Source organism: Raphanus sativus, chromosome 4 (assembly GCF_000801105.2).
Source record: "Raphanus sativus cultivar WK10039 chromosome 4, ASM80110v3, whole genome shotgun sequence".
NCBI lineage: Eukaryota > Viridiplantae > Streptophyta > Magnoliopsida > Brassicales > Brassicaceae > Raphanus > Raphanus sativus.
This window is the reverse complement of record NC_079514.1, coordinates 3033143-3048466: the sequence shown is the minus strand read 5'-3', so window position 1 is coordinate 3048466 and position 15324 is coordinate 3033143. Positions and strand designations below refer to the sequence as shown.

General features: G+C 34.2%; 2 protein-coding genes and 1 pseudogene across 3 annotated transcripts; all 3 read right to left on the bottom strand.

Moving 5' to 3' along the window:
- Nucleotides 1–5721: 5721 nt before the first annotated feature.
- On the bottom strand, nt 5722–6330 carry LOC108849967 (uncharacterized). Its single transcript, XM_018623561.2, has one exon. The coding sequence runs from the start codon at nt 6328–6330 to the stop codon at nt 5722–5724; it is 609 nt and encodes a 202-aa protein (XP_018479063.2).
- A 4251-nt stretch (nt 6331–10581) lies between these two features.
- Nucleotides 10582–11937, bottom strand: LOC108853659 (aspartyl protease UND). Its single transcript, XM_018627071.2, has one exon. The coding sequence runs from the start codon at nt 11873–11875 to the stop codon at nt 10694–10696; it is 1182 nt and encodes a 393-aa protein (XP_018482573.1). The 5' UTR covers nt 11876–11937; the 3' UTR covers nt 10582–10693.
- A 1594-nt stretch (nt 11938–13531) lies between these two features.
- Nucleotides 13532–14368, bottom strand: LOC108852487 (PHD finger-like domain-containing protein 5A; annotated as a pseudogene). Its single transcript, XR_001949518.2, has 2 exons — nt 14242–14368; nt 13532–14091 (listed from the first exon to the last, which is right to left on the bottom strand). The product of XR_001949518.2 is annotated as a PHD finger-like domain-containing protein 5A (transcript).
- Between the last annotated feature and the right edge of the window lie 956 nt (nt 14369–15324).

The window sequence follows — 15324 nt, the reverse complement described above, 5'->3', positions numbered from 1 at the left end:
CAGAGTCAATCTGCAGTTTCAAGATTTAGAAAGAAATCAAAGCACAACAGTGACTATCGCTACAACACTAAGAATTGCAACACCAAACATCCCCACTCTGTAGCGACGTCACAACATAATGAGCTGAGTGAGTGCAAAATGCTTGTTTCTTTGCTATCCGCACAGCTGAAGAAGAACCAGGCCACTGAACAAGAGAATGCTGAAGCTTTGAAAAAAGTCAACGAGGCGCTGGGAAACTGTCGAGCTTCTAAACGTTTCATTGTCCATGACATGTCGACAAAGCTCGGTATCGCTGAAACCGAGGCCAAGTACCAAGCACTGGCCAAGTCTTGCCATGAGGACATCCAGAGAGCTGTCGGAGATGCGCGGGTGGAAGTGGAAGCCAAATATAAAGGGATTATTTCACAAGTCGAAGCACATCTCAAGGCCAGAGATGCTGCTGCTGAGGTTCAGGATAGGCTGGCGCAGACAACGGCTAGCGTCGAGCTGTTGGATGAGATTATCGACGGCGAAATCAAGGATTACAAAGCCAAACGTGAAGAGCTTGCTGAGGAAGAAATAGCTACCAGAATGGAACTCAATTTAATCTTAATTCCCGAGCTGGACTTTGATAAATTGGGGGTCTCTCGACGTCCACAAAATTGGAATCCTTCCGACGAGCTAATGATGGATGAGGACTTGGAAGTTACAGAAGGAGTGGACGAATACACATTATTAACCAACTAGAGTTCGTTTAATGAGCCTTTGAATCAAGATGGTCTTATAAGATCGTACGTTTTCTCTTAACATTTAGACCCAAAAAAAAAATCGCACGTTTTTATATGTTACTCAACTGATTTTGGCAAAAAAATGTTGCTAGATCCGTCATGTAACATCTTTATTTGAGTTTATAAACATATGGTATGCAGTAATCTTGCTATTTCTCATGCATGATAAGTGTTATTGTGTTTAAACTAACCTTAAATTCACCAAAATATTAGGAGATTCTTTTCAGTTACTGTGCTTAGTGCGAATCTAGGAAAAATTCTGAATGGGGGCAAAAAAAGCAGAAATAGGATAAAAATATGAAAACAGTGCAAGTAGGACAGGTGAAGACTCGATCCTTCGTTGAGGACAACTAAGAAATATACTAATTTCCATGTAAATAAATTTACTTCTAATTTTTCTTTTCGTTCTAAGCTTTTTTTGTTCAGTATTGTATATCAAAGATCATAACATAAAAAAAAAATCATAACACAAAAGTTGATATGAAACAATTTAACCCGTTAAAATATATTTATTTATAATTTACCATATTATTTTTATTATTATTTAGCTATATCGGTGTATTTAACTAATAGTACTACAATTAATTTATCTTTAACTCAGCCGAAGATCGACTAACGCAAGAGCAACACCTCTGTTTTTCTTTGACCCCAGCAACAACTCTGTTTCCGAGTGAAGCTTATTATTATTTCTAGTTCAAAATACTATATAATTGCAATAAACCCTACAGTTTGAACTATAATTATTATTAAAACATTTTAGAAGAAATTAGTAGGTTGTATTCAATGTACTATTTAAGAAGATTCAAAGTGACATCATTTTTAATGAATTTTCTATGATTTTTGGGTGAATTATGTAGATGATTGTGATTCTAATTTAGTTTTATATAATTTTGTATGTATTGTAAAAATTACTGTAATTTTAATTAAAACTGTCAAGAGACTCATTTAAGACATCGAATTTTACTGTAAATTCTTTGACCGAAAAAAGACATCGAAATTTTACGGCAAAATCAGCTTTGTGCCGAGGACTAGCCGTCAAGAGAGAAAAAAAGAGATTTTTTAATAGTTTCAAACCGATGGCAGGAGGTTTCAACAGCTCTGTCATCGGCTTGTTTGATTCGTTCTGTTTCTCTTTCTTTGATCTGATTTACTTCTGGTTAATTAGTTTATTCGATTGCCAATTTATTTTAAATCTGGCAAAGTTTTTTATTGTTCTTTTGTATGTTTTTTCCAATAGAATTTGAAAAACAAAGATTTCGGTTCAATTGAACCGTTTAGAAAAAGTAATTGACAGATCTACTGCGGATGGTGGCTACGGGTCTTACCGGCTTCAATCGTTGATGGTTTCTCATGTGATGGTGATGGAGTTTTTGCTGCAAATTATGGTTACTTCAAAAAGCAGTATCAAATTCTATGGAACGGTAATCTCTTTGACTCTATTATCAGCAATAGAACAATATAAAGAGTTGTCTTATCTCAGTGACTCCTACTGGAGTATTAAAAAGAGAGTGACAATCGTTCTCAATTCAGTCTGAAGCGTGGTGGTTTTGGATCAATACGAAGATAGTCTCCCTTGAGATTCAGCTATTCCAAAAGTAAATATAGAGTTTTTTATGTGAAAATCTTTAGTCATCCATACGCAAAATGTGTGTTATTTTACTTTGGATTCCTACTGATGTATTCTTTTTTTACTTTTGTTTTGATAGTTCTCATTGTTTAGAACAATTTGCCTTAAAGACTTAATAATAAAATCCAGCGTAAAAAAAAAAACCAGCTTTGTGCCAGCTAGCAAACTCCTCTGTTTGTGAGGGGTAATTTTGAATACATTCCTAGGATCCAATTAGAGAATCGTCTAACAAAAAATAGAAACAAATTTAAATAAAAGAAACTAGTAAATAGTAAACGAGAAGTAACATCGCATTTATTAACCTAACTAAAGTCCAAGTAGGTACTTAGAATTGGGTTTAATACAAACCAATCTCACCGTAAGACTAAGGGGGTGTTAGTGGGAAACTAATTCACGTTGATTTCAGAAGTCTATGGAATTTAACTTTTGTAAAGATTTTCACTGATTCTAACAATATGTCTTCTCGTATTTATAAAATCCGTATACTTTTTGTCTTGATTGTCGATGAATTATTGAGATTCATATTAACTTCTGGTTACCACAATTTATATATTTTCCATATAATATATTCAGAATAAGGTAAGTCTATGGTCGTCAATTATTGTGTGCTTTCCACCCATCTTTTAGAGTTTGCAGGTAATACAAATCTCTCTTTTTTATGATCTCTTTCTCTGTTTTTAATCTTTTTATCATAATATTATGTATTCAATTGGTTTGGTTGTGATTTGTGCTGCTTTGAAGTTACGTTTGGTTTTGTTATTTGAATTTTTCTGCAAATTAATACCAACTTTGATTTTGAATTTATGTATGTGGATTTATCATTTTGATCAGCTATTGTGTGACTGTGGAATGTCTTTCTTTCATAGTTTTTCTATGAAACATAGTTTCTTTACAAAAAAAAAAACATAGAAAAACAAAATTCTGGGGCCAAAATATCACAACACAAGTTAAAATACATCTATCTTAGTAAAACAGAAGTACACATATAGAATACCCCTTAGTTTTCAGTATTATTTACCATTGCATGCCACTGAGAATTAAATTGAATTTTCTATTTTACTGATTGTCTTTTTCAGTTAGATTAATGTATTTTTTTTCTTTACTATTTTAATGTTTGTCTTTTTAATTAGATTAATGTATTTTGTTTTTTATTCTTCAACAATTAATGATATTTTAAAGTTGTCTTTTTTGTCAACTTAAAGTTGTCTGAACTATTTGAAAATATGAAAAATAGTCAAAATAAACATATAAAGTAGATAACCAATAATCAAACAGCAAAAATATTTAAATTATATATTTATTCTCCATCCAAATATTGAAGTTCAACATGTTTTTTATTTTTTAATTTAGATATTTTGGCTTACATTACTCAAATTTATATGTTTTGAGAAATTTAAAGTATATATAAATTTTGAAAATTTTAAAATAATTCAAATGGGTTATCTGAATCCGAACCCGCAAATACTCGAATCAAACCGAAACCAAAATTTATAAATATTTGAATGTTGCTGAAATTTTTAAACTCGGGAATCTCAAACCCAAATAGATTTTAACTGAATCAGTGGGTATCCAAATACGCATCCCTAACGTAGTCAATGTAAAACGATCAAATATTATAAATTCATCATTTAGTATAAATAAATAAAAACTAAAACAGAAAATTAATACCAATACAGTCGCACGGATCAAGATCTAGTATTAATTAATATATAAGAAATATTACTCAAACCACTTCTGGGTAACTGAAAAAAATAATTTCTTCACGTATGCTTTGTAAAAGTGAAACTGAAAAAACAATGTCTCTCACTTGTCATATATGCTCATTTGATAAAGAGATGTTGGTTTTGTTATCCCAACTTTGAGAATACAAGGGTTATCTCTAGTATTTTAAGAATCATGATTAATGAGTTAAAATGTAAAAAATCATTGTGCCAATAACACTATAGTTTAGTAGATTTACAAAATCTTAAAATACTCAACTTTTTGAATAACAAATGATTTTAAATTGATTTACAAAATCATTACCCCAATAACAAAAGATTTATATGGAATTATAAAATCACCACACCAATAATAAAAGACTTTTTAGAACTTTAAGAATCATATTACAAATAACAATAGAATCTTAAAATTCTTCAAATCTTTATAAATTAGTCTCCCACTAACCCTTCCTAAATTCAACAAACGTGGACCGTTTCTGCCACATCAGCACGACAAACAATGACACGTTGGCCACTCAGTTTAGTATAATTCGTTTAAAACTGATTTCTGATGCTCACCGATCTACGGTTCTAGATGTTTCCGTACCAGCCGATGGATCTTACAAAAATGTTGATCTCGCTCAAAACTGATTTCGTTTCTTCAATGACGTGTGGTGTTCCTTATCAACTTCAACATTATTTTGGTTTATAGGGGTTTAAGCAATTTTTTTTTATCGATTACGCCTTCGTTGCTCACAAAAGCTCAGTCAGTATGGTTCCTGCAGTATTCGATTTTTGTACCGACCCATCTAAAACTTTCCATCAGCTTGGTCTTGGGAAGAAATGTATATGAAGCATTAAAGATGTTTAAAAGATTATTTGGATGCAAACTCAGAGACTTGTGAGATTGTGTTTAAAAGTTCTTGGATCATATTCCTCTACAGCTCTACTCTATATCAAGGATGATGAACTTTAATGACATTCTAAAATGTTCATAAGGTGAACTGGTGTATATTCATTTTCCATTCTGCTTTATTGATCCATAGTTGCTCCCTTCAGTTGCTTATTACAGTGCTAAATTATTTTCAAGTTGACACACGAATCACAAGTTGAGCATATATCCATTGTCGTGGGAGCTTCTAGAGACAAGTCTGAATTGGCTCTAGTCTCTCAGTAGAGAAGAGCGTCTAGTTATGATTTTGTAACATGACAAAAAGAGGTCTAATTAAGGCTCAGAAATTCAAACAATATTTAGCTTCTTATGGGTTACAGTGATCTTTTGTTAAATAGAAGTTAACATTGTTTGATGAGAAAAAGAATCAGATAAAAAAGGTTATAGTGCCTATATTTCTTACAACCATTCATGAAATGTCAAAAGCTCTCCTTTGCTTACTACTTCATAATCCAAGCCATTGGTTCTCAATTTCATTTCACTTTGTTTTATAAGTACTACCTCGTATTTACTTGAACCGTAATAGGGAACACTAATTTAAAATATATGAACGTATTCAAAGGACACAATAAAAAGGAACTTGATATTTCAAAGTTCCAAGAAACCAGTTCAAATACTACATATTATCCAAATTATTCAGAGGAAACTTAAGACCATAAACCATAAGGAAATAACCTATCTGCGGGAAGACACGAGGCAATGGACGATGCCAGCCAGCGACGAGGCTATCACAACAGCGAATATTTCTATTTCCAATCTAGATATCACCTCTTTTTTAGGCTTAGGCTTATTAAAGTCTACCATGCGGCCGTATCTGTTGAAATCGAGGGGAAGCCTGATACGGTGGATGGCAATGAATTCGTCTACGAATACGTCTGGCTCCGTCACGCTGACACCGTCGAGAGTTAAGCCACCTTCAGTTGTGTTGCCAACAAGAATCGAACACCCTGCAAGAAGGGTAATAATTCTTGTTTTATCTTCCTTGGCAAGCAAATCAGCAAACTCCATCTTTTCCGGCACGACATGATATGCAGCTACGTTTCGGTCCCCAAGGTGTTCATCAGTCGCGGCAACGGGAATGAAGAGCGTCGCCGGTAAAACACCCCCGCGGATCTTATCATCAGTGGAGATAAAAGCTGCAGACCAGTCTTCAAATTTCGCCTGAGATAGAGATGAGATTATCTCCTCCGCAATGCTTTCCGCCGTCCGGTTGCCAACTTCATCAGCTAGTGCGAGAGAGAGAGTGACTGTGAAAATTAGAAAGATGATATATGATTTTTTCATTCTTTCAACAAAGAAGAGAGAAATTGGTTCTTGATTTTTTTTCTTTCGTGGAGAGGGTTACTTAATAAAGAGATTTTAACATCCCACTCGTATTTCATGCCATTTTGAACATAACAAAGCCACAACACGTGAAGTTAAATTTGGTAAAGAAATTTGTTGGAACCAGTCAACGAAGTGGAGACCCACAAATCACAAGCAACCAATCATTATCTCAATTTCTTCGACACACAAAACTATCTAAACGTCTTCAGACGTCATACACACTCACACCCAAATTGCATTGAGAGACTAATTTATAAAAGGTTTTAAAATTACCTAGGCAGAAAAATGTGTCAAAATGGCTTAATTGTTTAATGCAAGAAGAGGGAAATGCCATCATATGAAATTAATCAAATTCAGTCACAGTTTTTAGTAAATAAAACATAAGCAAATGATACATATTACACTTCGTACATTATATCAGTTGATCTCCATTTTAGACTAGTAAATTATTAAAAAAAATTTGAATAATTCGGTGTATCCTGATACCCACCGAGGTAGTTCTAGATTAGCAGCGAGTTTCTGTGTCAACCTACGTTATCGGTCGGATTACTACGTTATCAGTCGAAGTATACCTCGATCACCAGATAATGAGAGAACCCAGATTTTAAATTTTACCTCTAGTGACCATCGAAACTCGAACCCGGATACATATTGAGGCTAAAACTCCCTCAAAATCACTGACCGTCCTTACTTGGTTAATTATTAATATTTTCCTTGTCATGACCAAGATCTTTTTAGTCAGCCAAGATTAACTTTTCGACAATCTTATGTTTTTAGCCAAGGTTTCGCTTTCAAATAATATAGCACTAGTTGATAAGGTGGAAATTTTTTTAATAATGTTTTTTGAAAATTTGTGTTATATATTATATTTTGTATATAGTATTGAATCTTGGATATAAGATTGATATTTAAAAGCAGTGCCGGTCCTTAGATTTTAGAGGTCTAATACGAAACTAAAAAAAAAATATCATAATATATTAAATAATTATATAAAGTTTTATTTGAATAATATTTACATATTTTCATATAAAAAATAACTGACTGAAATATATATTCATATACATCTATATGTTACATCAATTAATATGCTTGTTTTTCTTACATAAATTTTCTTTTAATCTAACATATTAATATTTTTTAATCAGAATCAGGAAAATAACTTAGAAAGAAAAGCAAAAAACAAAACTAAAAAGGTCATTGATGTTGAATCAGTCTGATGGGCCTGCAGTCGAAGCCCAAACGAGCTCAGTTTAGTCCAAAACCCTGTTTCAAGTTAAGGAAGAAGACAAAGCTCAACGGCTAGTGAAGTCACGCAAGTGTGTTCCCCGTACGACGGTTGCGCCAGCTCTAAAGAATAGGTTTAGCTGTCTAGGTTCACAGGCTGTTATGTGCTGACGTTTGACTGAAAGGATAAGGTTGTAAGAGTGCTATATATGCAATTTAATCATTGTAACAAACGTTAAAAGAAACACATTGAAAGTTTGGAAAGCTTCTTCCTTCTCTAGTTTATACAGTGATTGTCTTTACATATCATTGTCTAATTTCAAACACATAAACATGAATCAAGTTCCAGTCAAATATAACTCAATCTCACAATCAAACTGTTATATATTTTAAATAGCACATAAAACTCACAATCAACTCAAACCAAAACTACAATCAAAACCATAAACGTGAATTGATTTGTTTTTTTAACAATTCAATCTATGAATCTTCATAGTACATGCAAATAAACAAATTACCAACAAAAAAAGTCACAAAGGGGATTTCGGAACCCTAACCTCCAAGTTTTGGGAACCAAGATGAAGTAAGAGCAAACGAAGAACAACGTGATGCTAATCGTACTTTATCAACCGAAGACAAGAAGCTTATCCAAGCTTAAAAAACTCCAATTGTAGCCGGCGGAGAGTATAAAATTATTCTAATTGGTGGTGTTTAAAAAGGAGATACGAAAGAAGGAGGACGAAGGAGAGATGTGACGATGAGTTAAATGTCTTCGACGAACAAAGATAGGACGGAGAAAGAAGGTGTCGACGGCGAAACCTAATCGCCTCTTCAATGGAGAGAAAGAAGAGTCGGAGTCGATAGGTTCTGAACTTTTACTTCAGATTTTTTTTACTTCTGATTTTTTTTTACTTCTTAGATAACAAAAGTAAAATTAAAATGTAAATTATATTACTTTTCTTAATAATTGTAAACTGGATAATCATTATTGTTTATATTATATAGACAATGATTTTGGTTTTTATTCTAAGGGGACAAAAGCATAGTTGTTTGGTTTTTTTCTCTATTTTTTTCAAAAACACGATGTATTTTAGTATGGTCTACCCGACAAAATAATAAAGTAGTGGGCTACCGTGACTAATATAATGAGTTTTTTTAACGTCTGATTAATTATAGTATTATAATGCTGAGAAATATTGTATAGATGATTCTACAGCCGACAATTTTACTATCATATGAGTATATACGTCTGACTATATCATTCTAAGCCGCTCTTTGAAATTCATGTTCAGTGATACACCTTGTACCATGCTAAAATCCTATTGTAACTCTCTTTTTCTATAATCTACATAATTTGCATTTTTACAGGGTTAATCCATTATCTATAGAAGTATTAATAACCTTTAGTTAAACCATTAGACTAAATGGGCTTTCACAATATAGCGTACTTAATAAATTTAAAATATCCTGAATTGCAGAAATTGAGACACGTAATGGATACATGTCAGTCAAATTACATGTTAAATTTGATTTATTTACAAGTCCACAGGTTTTAAATAGGAAGCGTTACATAAGCAGATCATTTGCGCAAAGGATTCACTCACACAATAATTGTCATTCACACAATAATCCAAATGTAAAAATAAATAAAAGAAGTATCATTTTGCGGGCAAAAATAACAACGAAATTTAATACACGTTTGTTATTAGTGATTCACCAGAAAAATATATGAATATATTGTGGACCAAATGAATAAGAGAAATCATTTCTTTTGAAAAATAACTATTAATAATTAATTATAAATTCATCACTGTAAACTTTTTGAAAATATAAATAGCATTAAAATACGGACATGAATTTGTTAGATAGATCCACATCGTGCGATTTTTTTTCCCGTTCAGAGCCAAAAGCAGTTGAAAAGCAAGATGAAAACATAAAAACTAAAAAGTGATTTTCATGATGCAAAGTTGAAAAGAATCAACTCTGTACACTTTTAAGTTTTAACATCAGTTCAAAATGCATACTATTCTCGTATCCCATCGCCTGATCAACGAGCAAACCAAATGAGTGGAAGAAAAAAAAAGGTGTATATATAATACACAGAATATTTCTCATATAAATTTCCAATTTTTTTTTGTGTCTAGATATCCTTTACATGAGAGTATTTTTTTCTTAAAGTTTAAATAATCATTACCTAACTCTGACCAAACAATTAGGGAGGTTGCAGGTAATACATAGGGCAACATCGGTTATAACCTCTCCAAGGTTCTAAAAAAAGATAATATTATTATACTGCTTTAGTTATACTTTAATTTGTAAAACCATTTGAAACATTATTACACCTACATGTATCATTTAGAGTTCTCATCATGTTCTTAAAATTCTGCAGCTAGAACCTTTTGCTATTCTCTCTCCTCTTTTTTTGTAACACAGCTATTCGCTCTCCAATTTAATTTATTTTCATTTTTTCTTTAATGTAAAAACTTCTTAAGATCCTGCTGTTAGAGCTACTCTTAGGTTGGCTTGTGATCCACACTAACTTTTGCTTTTTCCTCAGTGATTAATATATAAAGTATTTAGATGCTCTCAAGCTAAATATGTGTTACTCCCTCTGTTTCATAATACTTGATATTTTGCCTTCTTGCACAAAGATTAAGAAAACTAGATTTTTCTAAAAAAAATATTTTAAAAATATTATTTTTGAATCAATTAACGAATAATAAAAAAGACAGTGAAATCTAATTGGTTGAACAGTTTCCAATAAAGTTAAAGTTAACCTTAAAATCTCAAAACTTCATCTAATTTGAAACAAAATTATCCTTCTAAAACATCAACTATATTGAAACGGAGGGAGTATAAATTAAATAATGCATGTCCCATACAAAATAAGTTGCTCAATCTTTCCCTACATACAGTTTCTACAAAAGCAAACAATATAAAGCTCAAAACGTGTTCCTTTCATCATAATCAATAAACAAGAACATATGTTTAACAGATACGGTATATTTAGCTTCAATTTATAGTTGTACAATTTTATGTTTATCATTTAAATTATTATTAAAATTATTAAACAAACAGAAACGATGATACGTAACCATTAAAGTTTCGACTTATTACAGTTTTGTTTTTGTAAATAAACGGTTTTTCTTCTTAGGTGGTACCCCAAATTATGCCCCTGCATAGCTGTAACCCCAATGATGATGTCTGAAAAAGAATTCTCGTTATTTATGATCGCCAAACAAAGATCTCCAGGTGGCCCAGTTGGTAAGAATATATTATGGACGTTAACGCTCAGTTGAGCCCCTCCGGCAAATTCAAAGCCGACGTCAAACGTGTATAGCTGCTCTATATCTTCTGCTTTATAGCATAGATTTGGCCTATATGAAGAAGGTCGACCTATTATCTCTTCAAACTCATCAACGAAATTGTAGTACAAACCTGGTGAGACGTAAGACATCGTGGAGCCTGTATCAACTAATACTTGGACTGGGTGGTCCAAGCGTATTTTCCTTTCAACAATGATGGACTCCAGTGAAAAATAATAATGGTCATTCGTGATATTAATTACCGTTGGATGTCCTTGTATGTTTGCACCGTCTCCGAAAATGAGGTTGTGATTGGAGCGTTTATCGCTTATCCTACCAAGGCAAAATGAGAACTTATAGTCAAATTCACCTATGATGGAGGACATTCCAGCCCCGAGACCTAATATACCCGTCCCTATAAAGCTTGTACCCTCGCTATGCTCAGTACACCCAAAACGCACACCATATAGCCTTTCGTACCCACCATCAAGCGTATCTACTGTAACCAGTTCTTGCGCATGTATACCTTTGACGACACATTTGTCTAAATAAATCAACTCGTATCTGCATTTCCCATCTTCACTTTCACACATTGGTTCGCGGTATGTTTTTGATTTTTTTGGCCAGTATTTGGGAAGCCGGTTCTGGTCGAAACAGCGGGAGCAGGGGAAACACTGTACCCACGTAAGGCTGCTTCCGGTGTCTAAATGAAGAACTTGCTTTACAGGAGGAGACCCGAAATAAATCTCCGCCATAACGGCTTTCCCTTGGGTGTTTGGCGGAGATACGACGGGAGGGGAAATTACTTTGGTGTCAAAAACATTTACACCATTGTGAACAAGAGGAATATAGAGTGTGGTTCTTTTGAGCTTAGCATTTACTAGAAGAGGGAGGAATAGAAGAAGAAGATAACTCATTGTGGTTTTCATTTTTACCAACTTTTGAAGTGGTTTTTGGATGTGATTTGAGAACATGCAATGCTAAGCTTTTATTCAAAACGAAATCATTTTACACTAATACATGAAAGATTTGTGAAGCTGACTAAAGTAATCTACAATTTGAAAAAGAAAGTACACCAATAAGATACTAAGATCATTACATATCATATGAGAGTAATTAAGAGATAAGTTGGTCGTGTTCAGAAAAAAAGATAAGTTGGTGTAATGGTTAAAGAGTGATTAACGATAGAAAGAAGTTTTTTTCTCGAAAAGACAGAAGAAGCGGGTTACATGCATGATTATTAGGAAATCTTGTTAATATCTATGTATACAAGTATAAAGTAGGGGAAATGAAGATACGTGACACCAATAAAATAGCTACATTCTCATTTCATATGAAAGAAGGGAACATGTTGGTTAACTGTATTTTTTTATAATGAAAAGTTTGTTTAATGGTCAATGCAAAAGATATGTTGATCATTTAATAGTTAAATTTAAAAGTGAGGAAAGATTAACGAAAAGTGTGATGTTAGGAGAAAACCTCGTTGGTATGTATGTATACAAAATATAAAAGCTTGGTTTGATGTTGTAGATATGAAAGTGTGCGAGACCAATAAAATGATATTGTCAAAGTTCAAAAAAAAAAAATGATATAGTCTTTTTTTTTTGTGCACCAAAAAAATGATATAGTCTATACTCTATACGAAGAACATGATGACTTCTTCGTTCCATAAAAGTTAGTCTATGGTACCATATTCCATATATATATACATATGTATGTGAGTGAGTGATACTGGCAGTTCAATTTAAGTCGCTGTTCAAAACTTGAGACGCAAGTCTATAAAATTAACCTTAATAATCACTCCGTTAATATATTTAAGTTAAGTTGAAAATATATATATTTAAGTCTGTCATGACACATGCGCAAACGGACCAATGCTCTACGTACGTTAATGTTCTCTATGTAATAAGTGATCTTCACCTTCACAATTATGTAAATTCAAAAAAATAGTATAAAATCTTAACATTCAGACAAAAAAAAAAGCGACGATGGACGGGATTATATATACACATGCTCATGCATGCGGGCGCACATGAGTTATCTAGCAAATCCCATATACAAGATAGTTATACTGTATATACTCCCATCTTAAGCAAAGGCGCCCAAGACAACGCACCGGCAATTTTGAATCCTATCTGTTTCTAGTCATTTGTTTTAATCTATAACATGAGAGTTTATTATACTTCAAAACTTCCTGCCAGATGTTCAATAAATTGTATGTGAGAACATCTAAATATGTCTAACATATTGAGGTACTGTACTTCTCCAAAAAGACTGCCGAAGCCTGAGAACCCCTCCCCCACCCCCACCAACTGAATCATATCGAACGACAAAAGAAAGGGTCTTCAATACACCTCGGTCAGAGAATCAAATTACTCGGACAAGAGGATGTTGTCGTGTTGCAGAGGAACAATCACATTCTAGACATTAAACAACCATAACAAAGATCAGGGGCGAATCCAGAGAAAATTTTTAGTGGGTGCATGATGCCGATAAACCATATTATAACACACGTATTTGTAAAAAAATGTGAAAGTGGGTGCATGGAACTTCTAACTACAAAAATTACTGGGTGCAATCATTCCCAAATGAACTAATTTACTAATAATTTCTCTGTGTAACATAAGAAATATTAAATTTTTATGGGTGCACTTGCACCCACAAGCTTCAATGTAGATTCGCCGCTGACAAAGATAAGACGTTCGGCTAATCGATAAGGCACAAAGAGTAACAAACAATGGTATTTTCTTTGAATCAATGCCTAGAAATAGACTAGTACAGACACTTACCTACGATTTAAGAAACAATCATCATTTCTTAAATCCATACTTCTTACGTTCATAGAACAAATCAGTCTTCGCACTCCCGAGATTGACAATCTTGGGAAAACCATCTCGATCTTTCTCCTGCTGTGTACACTCTTTGCAGTAGTAAGCATCTGAGATTCCAACCCCTCCGCATATGACACACCGTCCTTGGAACGAACCATAGTTGCATTCATCTCAAATCCTAACCAGCGTACAGAGGCGCACGTAGGAATCGCAGACCACGCACTTGCCATCATATTTCTCGCACAATCTCCTAATGGCGATGCCAGGTTGTTTCCGGCACATGATCAAATCAGGATGATGCTTGGCCATGGCTTGCTAAAAAAACAAGGCTCTTGGTCCCTCCTCTCTTAAGATTTAACCTGCTGGAAAAAGAAACAGATGAAAAAAGACATAACAATTCCACTTCTCAGAGGAATTTCAACGAACACTTAGCAGTCAGCAGTTCTATTCGTAAGATTTTTTCTGAAATGAAAAATCATGGCCAATGGTGAAGATGCTGGTGAACGAACCAGATTAAAAAAGCATCTTATCCTCTCGTCCGATAAACTAGCTTCTCCTCCGTTCAACTTTGCGATCTCCACCGGCCGGCGCGTGGTGGCTCTGTTAGCGCCACCGTCGGTCGGGTTTGTTTCTTTTGCTTAGTATTTTGTAGATCTGGTGTTTATTCCGTTTGTGTTATGCTTTTTTAGTTCCTGTGTGGTTTGGGATGTGGCTTGTCTTCCTTTGAAGGTTAGTGGTGGATGAAGTGCTTTCTCAACGGGTTAGGATATGGGGAGGCTATATGTTCCGGACTTGGTGTCTTTATACCGCTCCTCCTTCTTGGTCGTAGCTTTTGGATCAGGTGTGCTCCTGCTTCTCCTCGTTCTCGTGAGCCATTGGTAATCTGTGTTTGTCAAGGTCTCTTTTGTTGGGTTCGTCTCTTGGATGGTAATCTGTTGTGTAGGCATCTACTTGCTTCTTCTCTATGGTGTGAGGTATCAAGACGAAGCAATGGGTTCGATCTTCGGCTCTTCTCTTGCGAGGACGTGACCACTCTCTTGCTTTGTAGATGGTTGAGTTTGGGTACACGAGGGTCCGCGTGCAAGAGCTGCTGATCCTTTTAGACGTTTTCCCCGCTTGGAGTTTCAAGGTTCGACCTTGTGCCTTTCCTCTCTTGGGTTGCCTGTGGTCTTAGTGCAGACGCGGTAGTGGTTGTTATTGGCTCTGTTTGCGCCTCGGTTTTTGATCGTTCCTGCCGATTTGTTTCTTGTGAGGTTGTGGTTGTGACCTGATGGATTGTGGTCTTCTCAAGTCTCTGTTTCTGAGTTCAACTCGTGCGTCTTCAGGTTCTTGGTTATGATTAGCGACCTGGTGCTGTTATGGAGTTTGGTTTGAGTTCCTTGATCTTTTAAGTATTTCAAGTCATTTTCTCTTTGTGTTAAATCTCTAGAGTAAGATTTCTTTTATGTTTTTAATTTGGGTCTCTGGATGTTCGATATGTGAAATCGCCAGCCATGGTCTTCGGAAGAGTTGCGACTCTTGCCGACCTTTGTCATGTAATGATGGTACTTCCGTTTAAGTTGAATGATAATTCATAGATGACAAAAAAAAAA

Excerpts from the sequence above, each read along its gene's own strand:
- LOC108849967 (XM_018623561.2), bottom strand. The coding sequence starts at position 6,330 with ATGAAAAAATCATATATCATCTTTCTAATTTTCACAGTCACTCTCTCT.
- LOC108853659 (XM_018627071.2), bottom strand. The coding sequence starts at position 11,875 with ATGTTCTCAAATCACATCCAAAAACCACTTCAAAAGTTGGTAAAAATG.